Source organism: Antechinus flavipes, chromosome 4 (assembly GCF_016432865.1).
Source record: "Antechinus flavipes isolate AdamAnt ecotype Samford, QLD, Australia chromosome 4, AdamAnt_v2, whole genome shotgun sequence".
In the NCBI taxonomy this organism is placed as follows: domain Eukaryota; kingdom Metazoa; phylum Chordata; class Mammalia; order Dasyuromorphia; family Dasyuridae; genus Antechinus; species Antechinus flavipes.
Genome location: NC_067401.1, coordinates 324,455,827 through 324,477,558, shown reverse-complemented (window position 1 = coordinate 324,477,558; position 21,732 = coordinate 324,455,827). Strand labels below are relative to the sequence as shown.

Here is a 21,732-nt window from a genome sequence, read left to right as displayed (position 1 = left end):
TTGCTGCTTCATTTTGTTTGTTTCAAGGCTCAGTAAATATCAATTACATCACAAAGTTTTTCAGTTATTACAGTTTTCAAGCTAATAGCTCTCTTTCTCCCATCCCTGCCCATTTTATCATTAAGCAACTTGATACCACATACCCAAGAACAAAATAAAACTAATTAATTAAACTAGCATAGGAAGGAAAAGGAAGAAAAATCATAAATCATAGCAGAAATATATCAAGAACTGAGAAACCCTGAACACCTACAAGAAAAGCCTTCTAGGTTGAAAATATTAACTGACCCCAAACAGCCATCAATATTTCTAGCCTTCACTGCAGTGATTGTCTTCAATTTTCTTAGGAAAAAAATCTAGAGTGGAAGAAACTGTTAAACCCCAGAAGCTGCCAATTATCTCTGAGCCACCACCCCCTCCCCTTCCAGGGGGCATCACGCTTAAATTTTGCATAGGTCTTATCCCTTGTTATTTTTGTCATCCAGGCTTCAGTCCCTTGGTTTGCCCCACCCTCATCTCTCATTGCCTGTACGTGTGTGTATGTGTGTATGTGTGTGTGTGTGTGTGTGTGTGTGTGTGTGTGTGTGTCTTGTGTGTGTGTTTCCATGTGTCTCTCTCTTTCCCTCTTTCTCTCCAACAGGAACAGGGGTGAGTGTCCTGCTTTGATTCCTGCTCTGATCTGTTGATGGTACTTTGGGGGTTTTGTTTTGTTTTTTAACCACCTTCTTCCTCTGGTCCTCTCTTCCTCTCTTTGCTTTGTTCCTCGCCTACTGGTAAGTTCAACAAACACTTTTTCAGGCAACTTGAAAAGATGTGAGGTTGGGGTTGGGGGAGGTGTTCGTCGCCCAAACAGTTCAACTTGGAGATTGACTGTGAACTACTGAAGCCCTTTCCATTGTTTTTTATTTATATTTAATAATAAGTGCCTCACTGAGGGATAGGGGGTCCTATAATCTTCTGCCAAAAGTGGCAGTAAATAGTTTTTAGTTAGAAGAAAGAAAAAAAAGTCAAAATAATAGAGTTTATACAAAAGAAAGTTTTGTAATACTTTTTTTTTGCCACCAGTAATTAATTAGAAGATCAATATTTGCTAAGAAAGGGACAATAAAAAAAGGAACACAGAAATTTTCCTAAATTAGGCTTCTTCCTGCCATTGCCAAACTACTTTAGGAAATGGGGGTTCCTGGGTGTTCAGTGTCTCATTATTCCTATTTAAAAGCAACAATAATGTGAAAATCCAAAGGGCTTATAATAGATTTACTATATGGAATTAGAGCAATTTAACACCTGAAAAGTACAGGGCAAATTCATATACAATTTCATTGGCTCAAACCCAGGCAATTATTTATAATTATTATTTGTATAATCTGAGTAAATTTGAATCTGATTTCAACCAAAGAGGACCTTTTTAAAGTGCACAGATATTTACAGGAATGTGTTATCTAACCATTTTAATGTACATATTTTAACTCATTAATTCTTCCCATCTTGAATTTAATTTTTAAAAATAATGTTCTCCTTCCAAGGTTTTGAAGGATGAAGTGTTAACTAAATACCAAACCTCCTTTTAGAAGAGCTTAAAATAACTTCTGGCTGGACAAAGGGTGCCATGTGTCTTTCTGCTTGGTGGTGTGAGGAGAGGCAAAAGCTATATATAGATGGACATGTGTACCCTATGGAGGTCAAATTTAAAATGCCTCTCATTAAGAAGGTAAAGAGGTGCTTTATAAAACTGATTGAGAAAAGATTGGCTAGACAGAAACAGTATAAAGATTGGAGAATTTACTTTTTGTCAGTATTTAGCTGATGCTGTCAGGTTGCAGTGTTAAATTCTTTGACTTAAAGCAGGGAGGAGAGAAGGATCTGTCTATACTGAAGAATATTTTCTGTTTCTTAAGATCCTGGCATTAAATACACTGATGAGAGGAAGGGTAACAGATCCTGCATCTATCTCATATAGTATCTAAACTTATATTATTCTACTCCATATAGCAAAACACTAGGAGCCCAAAATGGGGCCTCTTTTGTAAGAGTAAACAACTTTATTGTTAAATATTCAACTGATAAATGAATCACTCAGTATTAACAGAACTGAGGTCAACAGGGGCCTAAATGCTAGATTAGGTTAAAGTTACTACAATTTAACAAAGTGTGTATAATAGGTGCCAGCATTATTTATTCTGTGGCATTTGATAGAACACAAGCTGAGAAAATCATATATTCCAAGGCTTACTAGAACTGAGCTTTGCCCAATAATTCAAATAATTTCAGCCAATATTTAGTTTTCAATTTCAGCCTATATAAAGTTTTATGAGTTATAAATTTATTTTATATCATTTGAACCTTATAAGATCAATACTTACTATTATTATTCATAATTATTATAAATTATTAATTTCTTTTTTTGCAGGTTCAAAAACTGAAATTCAGAGAAGTTAACTGTCTTTACCATAGTCACACATTAAGTAAATATCAGAGGCAGAAAGGCAGGATTTGGATCTTCTGTCAGGAATCCTACTTGAGTCACTTGACTACAAATACAGAATTTTTCACCTTTAAATCACAGTGGTCTCAGGTTTCCAGTTGTTGGATAGAATGTAAAACAACAATATCTTTGTTTCTAAAATTTACTTAAGTTGAGGACTGAAAAAATTTGTTTCCAAAAGAACACAATGTGTAATTCTCCTAGTTCTCTGTAGTAAATCAAGTTCTTTAAAGCATTATTTAATGCACCTATTAGTATCACAAAATTAATCATCTTACTTGATATTCACTCAAATGCATCCATGGTAGCATCACTATGGATATTCTTCCAATGATGCAAATGACAAATCATCTATGGCTGCTCATCCAATATTCCCCCCAAAATTTGCCATTGGTGGACTGCTCCCATTGTGCTAAAGATCTTCATTTTCTCATCATCTCATAAGAATACCAGTGAAGCATACTGAGTACCATTTGATCTCTTGATCTTACCACATAACTAGCACATCTATCTTATATATGTTCTATCATGTATTTTTCATCATCCTTTACTCCAGTTTATCTTTGTAGCTCTTTATGTCCACTACAAATGTACATACACACATTTACAATACATACATGCACATATACATACTTATATATCCATGTGTTTCTCTATTGTTCTTTGAGTAATACTAATTTTTTTAATTCTTCAGAAACTGTAGTGTTGTATTTTATGGCTTGCCACACCATGTAAGTTGGGTAAAATATTGGTATTGAAAAAAATAGTGCTAAGTTTCTGGGAAAAATTTTAGGGTACTTAAGAGACTATCATCAATTTCCTAAAGAAGCCCTTTCTCCTCCTGTTTAATTCTAATCTCAACTTCTTGTACATTTGTACTGATTAACCAAGGCGAGTGTGTGTGTGTGTGTGTGTGTGTGTGTGTGTGTGACATATATATTTAAAGACAGACATAGACAGAGAGACTAATAGATAATTTCTATGATTTTTTCATCTAACTATGTTATGCTCAAAAACTCAAATGGATAAGTGGTCTCATCATTTGAAAGTTCCCACCAGTAATGAAAATCTTGATCTATTAATACCTTCTCAACTCATGTGTGTCTTTATTTGTATTCTTCCAACAATTTACCATAAGGGATCCATCCAGTGTGCTGGATGCCATTCCCACTTCCTCCCAACATTACAAGATAATCATGGAATGGATTGGTTGTCCACTTGTCATATCTTAATCTTATCAAATGATGAACCCGTCTTCTCTTCCTATTACACAATTCCTTTATGACTTCCTTCATTACTGTTCTTTTTCAGTTTTCTATTGTAGGAAAATTATGTAGCCTGCTCATAGTCATTATGTGATATTCCATGGCTCTCTCTGCAGGTCATATCTTTAAAATTTTGTAGTTGTAGGTAATGATATTCCATGTCTTATAGCTATAGCTAGTAAAATATTAATCTTGCAAAAATGAAGCTTTATTTTCATATAAGCTTGAAGTCCGTAAAAGACTCAGTCTCTCTCTCTCTCTCTCTCTCTCTCTCTCTCTCTCTCTCTCTGTGTGTGTGTGTGTCTGTGTATCTCTCTCTGTGTCTCTGTGTCTCTGTGTGTGTCACTGTGTCTCTGTGTGTCTCTCTCTTTATCTTTGATTTTTTCTCTAAATATATGCATAAACACATACACAAACACACTTGGATAAATTCTATAAGATATCCATCCAAATGCATGTTGAAATCTGTGCAATAAGTTTTCTTCTTTCACTTGTCTTTTCCTGCACTGATAATAGGCCACACTCTTTTGCATGATTACAGATTCCTTCCCGCAATCTCTGCAATGTTATGAGATTTCATGAAATCATCACAATATCATCTGCAAAAAAGGAGTATCTGAAAGACCATATTATTCACAAAAAATCCCTTTACCTAGAGCTCTGTGTTCAGTCTCTACCATCACAGGGGTGACTACCATTGGAGAATGTACATTTCATTGTTTTATACATCAGTTGATGTTTGTTATTATTGTAGATTTGTTCTACTGTAGAATATTTCTTATAATAGTTTTCTTGTTCTCTGTTTCATCAAGAATGCCTTTGCAAATGATTCTCTTAAAAATTTTTAGAGGGATGGGCAAGTAACTACACAGGCTCATAATTGTGGATGTTCTCTTATTCACTTTGGTCAGTAGTAGTTAGTTAGTTAGGGCCATTGATAAGTTTGGAGAATTTTTCCCCCTTACCTTTGGTACTTTCTCCTCTCTAAGATATTTTATGACTCAAACATGTTCCCATAATTTTGCCCCCTTCAATAGAGATCTATTGGTCAATCCAAAGCTAGCCACATATACTTGCTCTAATCTACTCGGTTTTTCTGTCTTTGTTCTCTTTAATACCATTTCTATCTCCTTTATAAACATATCCAAGATTGTGATATTAGAGTCCAGATGTGGTGACTCTATTATCCTAAGTGATGAAAAAAGTTCTATTCACAATGTGCAAATCTTTGCAGATCTTTTCTATTTTACAAAATAGTTTGCTCTATTGGAAGGGTTTTGTTTAATTGTGTCTCTCTATGAGGTTTCTTTAAAGTAGCTTTATACCTCTACTGCCTCTTTCTGTGTTAAGAGATAACACTGTTCATTATTTTACATTATCCTGTTATATAAGATCTTGTTACTAAATGTGTATTCTAAAGAGGTGTTACTTACGGCTGCCATTGATCTCTACTTGTAGTTAAGTCAAGTGTTTCTGACTAAGATGCTTTTTAGGCACTTTTGACCTTCATATTATAACAGTTGATCTGTATTAGTTAAATTTCAGTGCTAAATTATTGCAATCAGTCTATATCCTTTCAATCAATTAAAAATTTATGAAGTACATACTATATGTCAGACACTATGCTAAGTTCTGAAGATATAAAAAAAGGAAAAAGCTGGTCTCTACCCTTAAGGAACTTACAATTTAATTTCTTCTAATCCTATTCCATTTTCATGATCAATATCTTGATTAAATAGGTTGAGTTTTTTTTTTTTTTTGGTTTTAATTATATATAACATCTTTTTCTCATTTTTATTTTTCTATTCTTTCTATATCTGTATTAATTTTCATCTTTGCTCTAACAAATAAGTGTTCTGACTATAAACAGCCAGTGTTTTAAAGGAAGAATTCTATAGCTAAGCACAATGTGTATTCAGTGATCTCTGCTGTTTTGGAAGCTGAGGTTGGCAAATTGCTTGGATTCAAGAGTTCTAAAAGGTAAATCTAGTCAAGTGTCCTCACTAGGTCTAACAAAAATATGGTGATTCCCCAAGGAACAGAAGGTCACCAGAATTTCTAAAGAAGAGCAAATGGGCCCAGATCACAAAAAATATAAGTTAAAGCTTTTGTGCCAAACAAGCCTATGAAAACCTACTGCATTTTCAGCCTGAGTAAAAGAGGGATATCCAGTCTTTTTAAAAAATTAATTCTATATCAATAATGAGTAATGTCTTTCTGTTATCATATAGTAAATTTCATTTTTTATGATGTTATTACATATTCACCATGTCTAAGATAGTCCAAAAATTTTCTAAAAGAAAGTATTCACAATAGGCATAAAATTTTTGTATAGCAAAAAAATTTCTGGCTTTTCTTATATATGCTCCATATCCTATAATATGTTTTTCATTCTCCTTACTTAGTCTCACCTTTGCTCTGAGGTCACTAAGCATAAAATGTGTTTGTTTGACTGTATTTATGTTTACATTGGTATAGGGAATTCCCAAAGAGGAAACTCTTATCAATGCAGATCGGTATCCCTTTTGCAACTTATAGTCTTAGAGGGTTATCTGTATTTAGTAAGAATTTAAGTGACTTGCCCAGGATCACAGAACTAGTGGGTTTTAAAAGCAAATTTTCTGATCTACGAGACTAGTTCTCTATATATTATGTCACATTTCCTCATCAAAGTATATACATTTGTCAGAAGGTCTTCATCAGATTTTTCATAGAATTTCCCTATTTCTTCATCCTCTGCATAAGCATATAAACCAAAATTATTTTCTTGATTTTAGTAAACATTTCTGTAATACAAGATGAAAAAGTGTTTCCTAAAATTATGTTTCTTGTTGTCCTTAGTTCTCAATAAAAGCAATTTCACTAACTCTTTTATTTGATTCTCCAAAGAGAACCTGTGAACTAATCTTCTGCTGGCTGAAATTCCCTTCTTTGATTGTATTTATAGTAAGAATATCAGAATTGATATTAATGAATGGTCACTTAGTCACTGGAAAAAGTCACTGGATGGAAATTAGATGTAAAAAGTTGTAATTATGTGTAAAATGATGCATCATTTGTGCAAAAGCAGAAGTGGCCCCCATAAGCCCAAACTTATTTTGTTTTTGTCTTTGTTTCATAGGTTGCCATGGCCAAAGAATGAATAATTAAGTGACCAATCTATTTACTAGTTTTATACCTCTCCAAACCTATCTTGGATAGCCCTCTTTAAAGAAGGCTCCATCCATTACCTGATTTACACATCAAACTTTTCTGACCTGCTTGAACTTGCCACAGTGTGAGTTCTATTGGCATGGACTTCAGAAACCAGGATCATTTACACATCATAATGAGTCATTACAATAGGATTTTGTGAAGGCTGTTCAGTGCAGAAATGTATTTTTATTATCTAAGGACCAGTGCTACAACTATGATCCACACTGTAATTTGGCAATGGACCTTCCTTGCATATGAGTGGTCCTGGATCAATTCAAATTCCATGTCTTCTGCTGTATTCTGAGACTATCTTGTAACTTTAATTAAGTCATCTGAAGGGCAGGAATCATGGCATAGTTGAAAGAGACACAGATATGAAGTCAGATAACTTGTGATAAAATTGCAGCTCTCTTGTTCATTTACCTTTGAGATCCTAGGTTAAGGTAACTTTATCCCTATGGAGATAATTTCCTTCATCTATAAAATAAAGGAGGGTCATGTCTTTCTCTAGATTCCAAAACAAACTGTGACCTGATCAGACAGATAGGCTACAGGAGTTCAGGATCAATTGGGGTACCTTGGGAGGGAATTAAATCATTGTCACTTGTAATCTTCAAGAAAGGTCTTGATGACCATGGGATATTTAATAGAGGTCTTCCTTGTTCAAGTATAAGTTGGTCTAGCTGGTCTTTGAAGTCAACATATGTTTATTAAGGGTCTATTATACGTCAAGCACTGTGATATTTGTTGGGAACTCAAAAGAAAAACATAAATAGAAACAAAAAAACAGTCCCCCCTCTCAAAAAGGACACAGTCCATGAAGATAAACTTCAAACAGCTAATACAATAAACTACATACAGGATAAATTGGATATCAACAGAAGAAATGCAGTAGCATTGAGAAGGCTCTAGAAAGGCCTCTTGTAGATCAGACTTTAATTGAGACTTGAAGGAAGCAAAAATGAGACTAAGACTTAGAGGGAGAGAATTCTGCCTATGAAAATGCAGTCAGGAGGTGAAGTTAGGAACAAGGAGGACACTGTTACTGAACAGCAGAATGCATGATAGGATAGAAGGTATAAAAGATTGTAAAGGGATGAGGAGACAGATTAGAAAGAATTTTGAATATCAAACAGAGGATCCCCTGGAAGTGATAAGGAAACATTGTAGTTTATTGAAGAGCAAATGAAATGGTCAGTCCTGAACTTGAAGCATTTATTTGGCTGGCTGAATAGAGAATGGACTGGATCAAGTAGAGGTTTTTTTTTTTTTTTTTTTTTTTTTAATAATCTTGGAGTGAAGTGATAATATCCTTTAATAGGAAAATGGAAGTATTAAAGAGGGAATGTTACAAAGGTAGAATTGAAAGGACTTCAACATAAATTGGATATGGGATGGGAGAAGGGAGACAGAGACAGAAAGAGAATGTTAAGAAAGTTAAGGATGACACCTTGGTTTTGAGCCTAGGAGATTGAAAGATAGTAGTGGCTTCCATGGTAATAGGAAAGGGAGAAGGTTGAAGGGGAAGGATGATGAGTCTGATTTTATACACATTGCATATCGATACACAAAATATCTATGGAATATCCAGTTCAAGCTTGTAGTATGCTAAAATATTTTATTGGAGCAGCTAGGTGTATAATGGATAGGGCACCGGCCTGGAAGTCAGGATGACCTGAATTCAAATCTGACCTCAGACACTTAACACTTCCTAGCTGTGTGACCCTGGGCAAGTCACTTAACCCCCATTGCCTCAGGGGGAAAATTTTTTAATTCAAATATTTTTAGACTGATAATTTTCCATGCAAGGATGTGTGAGAGCCTACTTGAACCAGTCAAATGAGTAAATTGTTAAGTTCTCACTATGAGCATTATATCACAAAAATCAGCAAATGCTACAAATCAGGATTTGATATATAGGTGTTGTTGAATATCTAGAATTAAAGAAGTAATGGAGAAAATGTTATTGATGCTGATTAAATTTTAAAAGGCATTATATGTACTTTTAACAACTAGAGAGGTAGTTGTTAAATATTAAACTGTTGCTAAACATTGGCTTGTGACCATGTCGCTCCCATTTTATGCTTGTGAAATTGCTTTTCTGAGCCCAAATGTAAGATTTCACATTTAGCCCCATTACATTTTATCTTAATGGACTCAGACCAGTGTTCTAGCCTGTCATTATCTTTGACTCTGTCAACCAATGTTAGCCATCCTTTCCAGATTTTATCATGTGCAAATTAATAAATATTCCATCTATGCTTTTATCCAAATCATTAATAAAAATGTCAAACAATACAGGACAAAAACATATTCTAAGGTATATAGCTAAAGACCTATCATTTTGATATTAAACCATTAATGACCACATTTGGAGTCCAGCATTCAACCAATTCTGAATCCATATATTTGTATTATTGCGTAGTCTACATTTCTCCATCTTCTCCGCAAAAGTAATGTTATTAATATTAATAGTGTACCAAATATTATTAATAATATATTATCAAATGTTTTGCTAAAAAGTAAATAAACTTGAGGCAGCTAGGTGGTGCAGTGGATAGAGCACCAACCCTGAAGTCCTGAGGATCTGAGTTCGAATCTGACCTCAGACACTTAACACTTCCTAGTTATATGACCCTGGGCAAGTCACTTAATCCCAATTGCCTTAGGGGGAAAAAAAAGGTAGATAAACTATATTAAAAACATTGCTCTCATATCAACTTAGTAACCCACATTTTAAAAAAGAAAATAAAGAACATCTGGTATGACCTGTTCCTTTGTTTAAATATATATATATACACACATACATATTATATATGTATATAGAAATGTATATACAATATGTAAATTTATTTCTTTATATTGCCAAGATTTCCCCCTATTGCTCTCTTCTTTCTTCTCTCCCTCACTTCTGCATCAGAAAGTCATTCTTTTTTTCCCCCTGAGACAATTGGGGTTAAGATAACTTGCCCAGGGTCACACAGCTAGGAAGTATCAAATATATTAGGCCAAACTTGAACTCAGGTCCTCCTCACTTCAAGGCTGGTGCTCTATCCACTGTGCCATCTAGCTGCTCCTCAGAAAGTCATTCTTTATGACAGAATTGGAAAAAAAAGAAATAAAAAAGGAAGAAGAGAGAAAATAAGCAAAACCAATCAATTTGTTGAAAATCACCTGACATTATATGCAGTATTTCATACCTGTAGACCTAACCATAACTTCTGCAAAGGAATTAGGAAGAGACCTCTAGGAATTCTTCTTATAACATTCATTTTTAACTATTTTGTAGCTCTTTCCGTTTATGTTGTCATAATAAATGTGTATAGGTTTCCTTGATTCTGCTTATTTCACTTTCTATCAGTTCATGTAATTCTTTCCTTGTTTCTCTATATTCATCATATTATTCTTTTCTTATAACATATATTTTATTATTATGTAGGACAACTTGTTAAGTCATTCCCTCCAGTTTCTTCAACTAATTCTTTCATGGAATAGATTTTAACCCCGTCATTATCCTGGTGCCTAGAATTAAACAGTATTTCAGATGGCCAGGCAGAGTACAGTGAGACTCTCAGTTCCTTATTCTTGGAAGTTATGTTTTTCTTAAGATAGTTCAAGAATGCCATATCATGTATTGATTCTTATTGAGTTTTTAGTACATTGAAACTTCCAAATACTTTTTAATATTCTCTAAGCATGTCTCTCCCACAAAAAGTTACATTATAAATATTTTAGTAGATATAGCTTTTCTTTTTGTCAGTGAATTCCTTGGGGTATATATTTAGCAATGGAATTTCTGGGTCAATAGTTATGGACATATCAGCCACTTCATTTGTATAATTCCAAATACCATCTCTATTCTGATTAAACTCAAATTTACCAATCTTGTCCCAACCCTCAGCTGAACTTAATATCTGAAAGATATCCAAAGCCATTATCTTTCCTACTAAAACCTATCTCTATTCTACCTTCCCTATTATTCTGAGGGAAACATTACCTTCCCAGTCTCGCAGGCTGACCACTAGAAGTCATTCTCCGTTCCTCAGTATCTCTTTTAGCCCAAATCCACTCTGTTGCCAAGGTCTCTGTCAAGTTCAACTTTAAAATCTTTTCTTTATAATACTACCACAGGCAGTGTGGGTCTGCCTGCCAGAAGTTTCTCTTTATTCCAAGCCATCCTCCCTTCAGCCACTGAAGTGATTTTTCCTAAAGTGTAAGTCAGACCATGTCAAATGTCCCTAATCTCCATAAACCTCAGTGACTTCTTGTCACCTCCAGGATCAAATACAAAATCTTCTGTTTGGCATTCAAAGTTTTTCATAATCTAGTCACTTACTACTTTTCCATTCTTCTTAGACCTTACTCCCTGACACATACTCTTTGACTTAGTAATACTGACCTTCTGACTGCACCAGGAACAAGACAATTCACCTCTTAGTTCTGGACATTTTCTCTTTGTCCATATCTAGAATACTTTCCCTCTTCGATTCTTCCTACTGACTCCATACGTTACTTTTAAATCCCAACTAAAATCTCATCTTCCAAAGGAATCTTTTTCAACCCCTCTTAATTCTAATGCCTTTTCTCTGTTAATTATTTCCTATTTACCTTGCATATAACTTGTTCATATATGTTTGTTTGCATGTTGCCTCCCCCATTAGATTGTGAGCTTTTGAGAGCAGGAGTCTTTTGTCCCTCTTTGTATTGCTAATTCTTAGTACAGTATCTGGTGCATATTAGACATTTAAGTAAATTTATTGATTGATTCTAAATCCACTGTCTCTTGAGAACAGGTATATTCAAAACACATCCCCATACTTCTACTAATGTATATCATTCGTAATGTTCTTTCTTGCCCTCATTTCATATTCACTTGTGTACTTTAAGACTCCTACCCAAATTGTGTGTACATGGAGAGCAAGAAAGGGAGAAAAAGAAACTGCTTCCCCCCCTAAAAAATCCTCCAAACGTCAGGAGTAATATTTATTTGATGCATTTAAAACAAAAAAGTTGTCCTTTTAAAATTTTTTTTGTTTTTATATTTTAGAACACCGCTATAGTTTGAAAATTATCAAACTATAATGTTTACATTCGCAGGAATGTCCTGGTAAACATTTAACAATTGGTTCTGCTGGGGAAAGTATGAACACTCTTCTGCCTTTGATCTGTATTATTAACGTTTTCTCCATCAGTTTCTTATGTATAGACACCAACAAAACAATAAATCAATCATTAATTTGTAGTGTTTATACATTCCCAATACGTAATGTTCACACTTAAAATTTAACAATTGGCTCTGGCAAGCTATACAGGCTGACTCTAACATACCCTTGAGTAGCTAAAGCTGCAATATTTTCATATAAAAATTTTTGCTCCATCTCTTCTTTCAACTTTAATGCTGGAACAAAATATGGTAAAGCCTATCAATATTGTTGTTATTATTATTTTGTTGTTTTTCATGCTAGTTAGATCAATTAGATCATAGAATTTTAGAGTCATAAAGAATCTTAGGAAGGCAAAAGAAATACTCTTTGTGAAAGGACTTCCTACAGATAAAATACACTTTATATAAGCAATTATTATTGTCTAGTTCAACCCCTTCAATTTATATATTGAAATTGAAGCTCAGAGAGCATTGATTAGTAACTAGTCCAAGATGATACAGCTAGTATTAAAGCTGGGACTAAATTTGGTGACCTGCCTAGAGCTCTTTCTACTACACCATAGATGGCTATTTTGATTGGTATTCATACTCAACTCTTAGGTTTTATGATTCTATTTCTAAATATTATATTTATTATGTAATGTTATTATATAATAGTGGTCATTTTAAAATTATAGGCAAGCAGAAGGCTGACTCATATAAATTAGGATTTTAGTTCCAAATTTGTTTTTTATGTTTAACTTTATAATTAAGAAATCTTCCCCAATTATAACTGTGATATTAATAAAATATATACAATATGAAAAATTATTTATAATTTTAGGGGTCATTTACAGAGCTATTCTCCTCCCAAGTTATGACCCTACAATGTACTAGATAAAGTAAAACTGCTCAGACTGATCCACCCTGAGTCAAATGTCAATGGGAACATAGGAAAAATAGATTGTAATTATGCTTCCATAATATTTACCTCTCTACTCCCTGCCTTCAAAGTGGGGAGAGGAAGAAGTTAAGGGAGGATGGGAAAAGAAAAGGAAGACCTATGTTGATAAGAGTGCCTTTAAAAGGAGAAATGGCTTTGAAAAACATCCTTTCCATTCCAATTAAAATAGAAATTTATGAATGTGAGTTTTATTTAGATAATAGGCCTACAATAGCCATCTGTTTTGGATATGTGTGATAAATCCATTCAAAATCAACATTGCTCTATCTCATTCATGCACAATTGAGAGTTACATTAAACGTTATTATGTTTGACACCAGGTACTGGACCAAGCATGGAGAGTAACCAGCACACAGAGCTATCTGCTGAACAGCAGCCACCCCCTTCAGCAGAGAACACTTCCTTGCTACCTCATCTGAATGGCCTGGACAAACAATCTGAGCAGGATCCACAGCCCAAGTCTCAGGTACCTGACAAAGAGGAAACATCTGCCCTTGAAAATATGGGAAGTGATATTTCCGAAGAGCTCAATCGGCAGCTGGAAGACATTATAAAGACCTATGGATCTGCCTCCAGCCTAATGGGGAAAGAGAGCAGTGTGAGAGATGAGAAGTCTGAGAAAACAGAACTATTCAACCATGAGGAAGGGGAATATGAAGAAGTAAACGATGACAGTGAAAAAGAACCAATAGCTGCTGGAGAAACCCCCACATCCACAGTCAGGGAGCCTTTCAATAATAAGGAACAAAAACGGGAAAAGAAAATCCTGAAAGGACTAGGCAAGTAACTAATAGAGAGCCCTTCTTTATTAATTTCTGACAATGAGTAATAATAACTAACATTAATATAGGACCTTAATGTTTGCAAACTACTTTATATATATTCTCTCATTGTAACTACATAACAACTTTGAGAAGAGGGTAATAATACTATTATTCTCATTTTATAGATGAAGAACATAAGTCTGAGAGAGATTAAGTGATTTTCACAGTCATACAAGAATTTAATTCCGTTTTTATTAACGCCAAATCTAGTACTTTTTCCACTATACCATTTCTTCTTTGAGTCTTCATCAAGTCCCATAATCAGTTATAGAAATGACTCTCTCTTAGTAATTATACTTTGTGGAAATTTGTATCTACACTAAAAATTCAATCCATTTTAACAAATATTAACATCTACCATGAATAGGCAATGCCTTATGCTGGGTCCTAGGGATATAAAGACAAAAGCAAGATAGTCCTTGCCCTCAAGGAGTTTACATACTCTTTTCAGGGAAAGAGAGTGGAAGGAGCGCAGGAGAAGGAAAATTAAATATGAATAGAAATAAGTAATTATAAAATATAGGAAAATTATACAAAGTAATTTTAGGAGATAGAAAGTGTTAATGAGTAGAGATATAAGAAAAAATTGCACAAAGAAGACATGGGCTTTGATGGAACATAGTTATCCTATGAGAAAGAAGAGGGATTTCATTCAAGACACTCAAGACATGGCCATGGAAGTGAGGAGTCAGAGGGCAGAGATAGTGTGTCCTAGGAACAAATAAAAGGGCACTCTGACTAGCACAGAGATTGAGGAGAGAGAAGTTATATAAAACAGGAATGAAAAGGTAAAGGATTGTGAATGTCAAGCATCTTTTTCTAGAGGCAATCAAAAGCTACTAAGGGTTTTGAGTATGGCATGGTCAGGCCTGTGTTTTAGAAATAACAATTTGACAGATATTAGGGGATATATTGGACAAAGAAGAGTTTAGAGATAGTAAGAACATTCAGGAGGCCACTGCATTAGTCCAGGGGAAAGGTGATAAAAGACTGGACTAGAGGAGAGGAGAGACTATGTGAGCACAAAGTAGGGGGTGAAAGCAAGATCTGAGGTCTGAAACTTGGGTGATTTGAAAATAGGATGATGTTCTCATGAGAAACAGAAATATCATTCTGAGAAGTCAGTGTGTTCTAGTGGAAATAATACTAAATTTGGTGTCAGAACTTGAGTTCGCATCCTGATTTTACCTTACTATAACTTATATAGTTAAATATTTCGTTTGTCCTCCCTAGGTCTCATTTTTCTTATCAAGTAAATCAAATAAATAAGTTTTATCTCTAAGCCACATGATCCAGTTTGGAGAAGATTTTTAGAAGGAATTGAGACAAACTGAGCTTTTAAAAAAAGAATAAGATTGAATTAAGTGGCTAGGATAGGGTAGGGAAGAAGTGGCATTCCAGCAAGATTCAGTAAATCTCAGAAGCAGGAAATCACTTAGTATATTTGGGAAACAGAGAGAAAATATATAGCTACATGAAAGGGTTCATAATGAACATGGAGGTGATAAAATTTTACCTACATGAAGGATCTTGCAAAGGAGTTTGAATTTTATAGACAATAGTTCACATTCAAAGGAGTTTGAATTTCATAGACAATAGTTCACACTGGAAGTTTCTGAGTGGGAAAATGACCTGATCATAATAATGCTTTAAGAAGATTAATTTGGCAGTAATGTAGGATGGATAAACAGGTTATAAACTCTTTCAGGTCAGACATTGACTGTAGTGTCTTGCTTAATAAAAGATTGTTGAATGAATGACTACTTGACAAAATGATTACACAATAGATGCTAAGGGTTAAATGCCATCTATAAAAGTCCCCAATTCTCTTCAATACATAAAATGAACCTTCACTTGACTATAGGTTCCTTCTATTATAAAAATCAGTTTGTAGACTATTGCAATAATCTAGGAATGTAGTAAATAGAGGGAACAAAAGCAAAATTGATCATTTGTAGGAAAAAATTATTTTCCCATCAATCATTTATAATACCAATTGAGAAAGAGACCTTAATCATATAATTATTAATTTTTAAGTATGCATTTCAAACATAATTATCTTATAATTGATTTTGGCATTTTAAAAATGAAACATAGGGACAGCAGAACATAATTGGATGATAGAACATAATTTTATGAGATGTCTCATCCTGTCATTTAACAACAAACCCAAAGCACACTAAATGTTAGCTTTCTATCAAATAGGATGCAAAAAGCAAAAAAAAAAATTTTTTTGCTATTTAGGTAAAACTAGCAGAAAAGCTTTAGAATAAGAAAAGATGGAAGGAAGAAGAGTTGGGGGTTGGGATCCCCAGAATCCATTAACTTTTCAAACAAATAGTAGTGTCACCCTCAGGCAAACTCCTTTAATCTGTTAACTTCACTTTGTTTATTGATCCTTTGGGATCCAAGAGCAGAATGCATTTGATTAGTTGAAAAGTAATTCTACACTATTATGGAACATCACCATGAGGCACAAAACAACACTCTCAGTTAACATTTTAAGAAAGGCTAAAAACGTATCAAGGTAACTGCCTCGGCACAGGTGATCCACCCCACGTTAGAGATTAGGATTAAAATAATAGATAAAACGGGGAGGGGGAGGAGGAACCCAACAAGTGCAAAAGTTCAAGGTTAAATTCAAGATCCCTTTGTTGTGACTGGCAAAGATTCAAATATCACTTTAGCATTTGCTCATCCTAAGAAAAACTTCACAGCTGCTTTCTCTTCCAGTCTCTGCGCAAACTTTCCTATCTAGGGCTTTCCTATCTATGCCTGTTATTTTTAAAGGACTTAGTAATACTATAGACTATTAACAACAATTTAGCTTTAGGAATGACTTCAGCAATCCCAAGTTTAGGAAACTAGAACTTTTGTGTTAAATCCCCAAAATTTAGGTCTCAAAATTTGATCATGTTTACTTTTGCATAAGGAAATTAGAATTAGAAAGATGTATGGTGAGAGTGGGGAAAAGTGGGGAAAAGAGAAAGGGAAAACAAAAACTGATTCTTTGTTTCTTTCTTTTCTCCATCCATTTTAGTTGTTCATCTTTACCAAAGCCTTCCAATTTCCAAATTTTCAGAAAAATTGATAAGGGGAAAACTTATCTAACTTCCCACAAGTCACAAGGCACATAGGTTTGGTTATGTGTGCTTTTAAGACAGATGTTGTAAACCTGGGTTTAAATCCAGCCCCTGACACTGTATCAGTAAGCAAGTTACTTAAAGTTCCAAGTCAAGTTTCATCTTCAGTATCACTTAGTTACTATGATTCAAAACCGTAAATATATGTAAAGTTCTTTGTAAATTTTAAAGCAGATAGTGTAAGTATACTTCTACCCCCAATCCCTTTAAATTTTCAAGTAAGTATTAATTTATCTACTACTTTCTCTATCTGCTATTTGTTTCTAGCTTGGGGGAGGGAGAGGATGGGGCTCCATGGGGAACTGAGAAACATAATAATAAAAATACAAGTTCACATTTGCAAAGAGCTATTAAAGTTTACCTACTTTCCTCCCAATAATCCCTGGAGGTTGGTAGGTGTTATTTATCTCCATTTGAAAGATACGGAAACCGGCTAGGAATAGCTAAAGAACTAGCCTTGGGGTTACACAAGGGAATGTCTGAGCCAGTTTCATTACTTTGATTTCTCTAAAGATAATTCTTAAAAGTATAAGATTAAAGTCCCTGCCTTCAAGAAGCTTTCAGTTTTACTGCAAAAACCAGACCACCACATACAAAACAGGGACCAATATAAGTAATAGATAAATTTAATGAAACAAACTATAAGCTCAAAGATCAATGAAGCTTGGCCTAGAATAGTCAAGAAAAGTTTTATGGAGGGGTCAGGTTTTGAACCATCTGGAACAATCTTGATGTTTTCCCTCATTCCATAAATAAATATTTATTTCCCTGGTATTTATTATCTCCTCTCTTCTGGGAACAGAGTGGGCAATACAGTAATATCCTAATTTCAAATAAGATGATGCTTCTCTTATTCCTATTTCTTTTTTTTTTAAATAAAAGGGGCATTTTGTTTGTTTCTTCTTTCCCTTCCCCCCTTCTCAAAACTAGACCTGTCAAGATTTTTAATAGATTTTTTCTTTGCAGTTCCAACCACTTAATTATCACAAACATCTACATTATCATTCTTTTTCCTACCCAGTTAATCTAGAAAGAAATCTTGAAATTTCTTCTTTATTTAAATGTAATGCAAAGCATATAGTTTGGTGAAATGAGAAGAATCCTAGACTGAAAGTGAGAAGACCTAGATTTTAGTCCTGGCTCTCCTGCTCAATAATTAGCAGTGTGACCTTGAATAAATGACTTCTTTCTAGATCTTAATTTTCTTTTTCATAAAAAGAGGCAGTTAGAGAAAATTGTCTCCAAAATTCTATTTCTTAAAAATTGATTGGATAGTAGGATAAAGAATATCATACAGGCATTGTGATATAGTGGATAGAGAACTTCAGATTCAAGAAAACCCGGGTTTTCTTCTGACACTTACTGGGGTGAGACCCCTGATAAAGTCATTTAGCTTCTTAGTGCCCCATTTACTGGTTTTCTTAACCTGAGGCACTTGAACTTTTTCAAAAATATTTTGGTAACTATTTCAATATAAATGATTACCTTTGTAATGTAATATGTTTTATTTTAATGCATTTAAAAACATTATTCTGAGAAGGTGTCCACAGGTTTCACAATATTGGCAAAGGGGTCCAAGACACAAAAATCCATCTTCAGTGATAGTTTTCTCATTGAGACTTCTCTACATCTATAGGGAAATCACAAGCATAGTTATAAACATGATTAAGTCAATAAAAACTTGAAAAAGAAATAAGAACATTAAACTACAGAAGACACAAAGTTGTTCAAATGTAGATTATAATTAGCAAAGGATAAGAGCATAAATTTGTAAGCTTAAGTTTAATAGAAAAAAATTAAGTTAACTCTAATCATAAAATCCTACAAAATAAGTCAAATAATTTAATATAACGAAATAAGCATGAATAAAATTTTTAAATCTAATAATATTTTATCAAATAAACAACTTTTAAGTCAAGTAAAAATAAACAGTAAAAAAGTTTAAGAGTATAAATATTCTCTAAAAATTTTTTCTCAACTGTTTTTAGCAGTGTTAAAAATATTCATTGTAAGAACCATAAAAAGTTACAAGAATCTTGGACCATCTAGTTCAACCCTCTCGTTTTATAGGTGAGAACCCCCCAAAAGGTAGGGATTGGGGTGGGGCAAGGAGACTAGAAAGGAAGAAAAGAAGGGAAAAACAAATTTATAAGATTTGATAAAGCTAAATAAAAAATCCCTGAACTTGTTATAAATAATCATTCTCAGGCTATAAGTTTAAACAGCTCCCAGACCACTTGTGTACAGCTGGTTTGCTCATCTTAATTTAAGATTTTTTTTTCTTTGATGTAAAAATAATCTCTTAATATTCCACAGCTCCCTCAGACTACATCTGCGCAGTCCCCACAGCCATATGTGGGCCGTTGTTATTCTTGCTGCGCAGGTGGCTGTGCTCCCTTTTATACTCACTACATAAACTGAACATTTCACAGTATGGGGACCATATGCCCACCACATGCCTTACCAAGACTGAACACAAAAGAGACGCAGATTTCTTTTGAATGACACTTTGGGGAGAATTCAGTTAGTACTCTCCTTTTAAGTGATTCCCTGCATAAAAGTAGGTTTTCCCTTTTGTGTCTGTCCCTCTGTTTCCTAAACTACCCTCACTTCCCCTTTGCTGTAATTATAGCCTTTCTGGAAAGACAGACAAGTCCCTTTGTCTGATCACCCTAGGCCACTATAATCCCACATAACATCCCAGTGCCGGGGAAACCTGAAGCAGCAGAAACAACACAAACTCTTTACTTTAGCAAAGTCACATCCTCTACACCCACCCTCTGTCTGGCGGTGCCTTCATAGTTTTTTGTTGTAGTTCAGAAATCACAGCTCCAAATAAGGTATATCTAAATATTAGACTTCAAGACTAAAGAAAAAATTGGTTGATATATAGGAAGGGGAAAAAATATTGTAACCACTTCAGCGTTTCCAGTGCATCAAGAGGGAAATTACTGATTTTTGATAACTATTGCTTCCTGGGAGGTTATACTGTCATCCAATTCAATCAATCCAATGTATTCCAAAAAGCAATGATTTATCTATTAAGTGCCAAGCAAATCACAGGAGAGAAAAAGAGGAAAACAGCTTAATCTCTGTTCTCCAGGATCTTATGTTCTACCAAGGGGATGTGAATGTAAATGGATCAATACATAAATCAACATTTGTGAGAAGGAAGGAAGCAACACTAGCAATTAGTTAACAATTCTCCTGTAGGAGAAGACACAAAAGCTGAGCCTTGAAGAAAGCTAGAGGTTCTAAGAGATAGAGATAAGGAGGAACACTTTTCAGATACAAGGGACAGCCTATACATTGTCAAGAAGGCTGGGATTGACACATAACTTTTGGGCATCAAAAGTAGGAGAATTCAGCAGAAGAGTAAAGTAATATGCAATAATCCTAAAAGGTAGAAATTAAGAAAAAAAGTACTTATTAAACATCTGCTACCTACTAGGCATTGTACCAGACATTTTATAAGTATCATCTTATTTGTTCCTCACAATTATGCTGCAAAACAGGTACGTTATTATTTTATAATTGAGAAAACTGAAACAGGAAGAAGTTAAATGAATTACTCAGGGTTATGTAGCTATTAAGTGTTTGAAACCATATTTGAACTCAGTTCTTCCTGATCCCACAGCCAGAACACTATCTATTGAACCACCCATCCAGTCTGTCACTATGACCACTTATTTCATTTGATTACAACAGTATGTGGACTGTAAAATATAGAAGTATGGCAGTAAAACATAGAAATACAGTAATAAAATAATAGGAATATAGCAGGAAGAATGATCAGTTTATAGGCTTCATGGAAAGAAGACTATGTTGTATCTGTTTTTCAACCTCAAACATTTTCCATAGAGCTGTTGGGCAAGCACTTAGTGCAGTGTTAATGAAATTATATGTTTGAGCAGGAAGGGAGTTGGGAATTATCTAGTCCAATCCTCTCATTTTACACATGAGGGAATTGAGCCTAACTTGACCTGAGTTGATAAGGTAGAATTTGAATTCAGGACCTCTGAGTTGAAATTCTGTGTTTTCCATTATGCTATGCTACTTGTTTTTCTTGGTCATAAAGGCAGCTGGGTGGATAAAGTGCTTCACCTGGAATCAAGAAGATCTGAAATGCAGCCCTAAAATACTATCCATGTGCTGGGAAAGTCACTTATCCCTATTTCCCTCAGTTTTCTCATCTGTCAAATGAACTAGAAAAGGAAATAGCAAACTACTCCAATATCTTGAAAAATCAGATACAACCGAACGACCCAACAACAACACAAGAAACGTTTTTGTTCATTTGTTTTTCATTCTAGACTTTTGTTGTCATAGTAAAGAGAATTCCCTCTAAGGAATTCTACAATTTGTAGTTTTAGTGATTTGTCTAGAACACTAGAAATTAAGGGATTTGCCTTGAGTCACCTGACAAGTAGAAAGAAAAGAAATAAGTATTTATTAAGCATGTGCTAAATTACTATGCTAGGTACTGTGCTGAGCATTTTACAAATATTATCCCATTTGATCCTATAACAGTCCTGGAAGGTAAGTGCTTATATTATTCCATCTTCAGTTGGAGAAAATGAGGCAAACAAAAGTTAAGTAAAGTGCCTAATGTTTACATAGCTAAATGTTTACATAGTATCTAAGTTTAAGGCCAGATATTCATCTACTACAATTCTGTTATGGTTATGAGATTATTATCATCATTAGTAGTAG

The 21,732-nt window shown here is 34.2% G+C and overlaps 1 protein-coding gene across 2 annotated transcripts in view; it reads left to right on the top strand.

The window, feature by feature from the left end:
* The first annotated feature begins 573 nt into the window (after positions 1 to 573).
* TXLNB (taxilin beta) overlaps positions 574 to 21,732 on the top strand; it is a 66,416-nt gene continuing 45,257 nt past the window's right edge. Inside the window, exons 1-2 of one of the 2 annotated variants that reach the window (XM_051997858.1) lie at positions 574 to 648; positions 13,373 to 13,831. In XM_051997858.1, the coding sequence (XP_051853818.1) occupies positions 606 to 648; positions 13,373 to 13,831 (502 nt within the window). In that variant the 5' untranslated portion in view covers positions 574 to 605. Of the gene's footprint in view, positions 774 to 13,372; positions 13,832 to 21,732 lie in introns of both variants that reach the window. The other variant, XM_051997859.1, reaches the window with a different exon arrangement.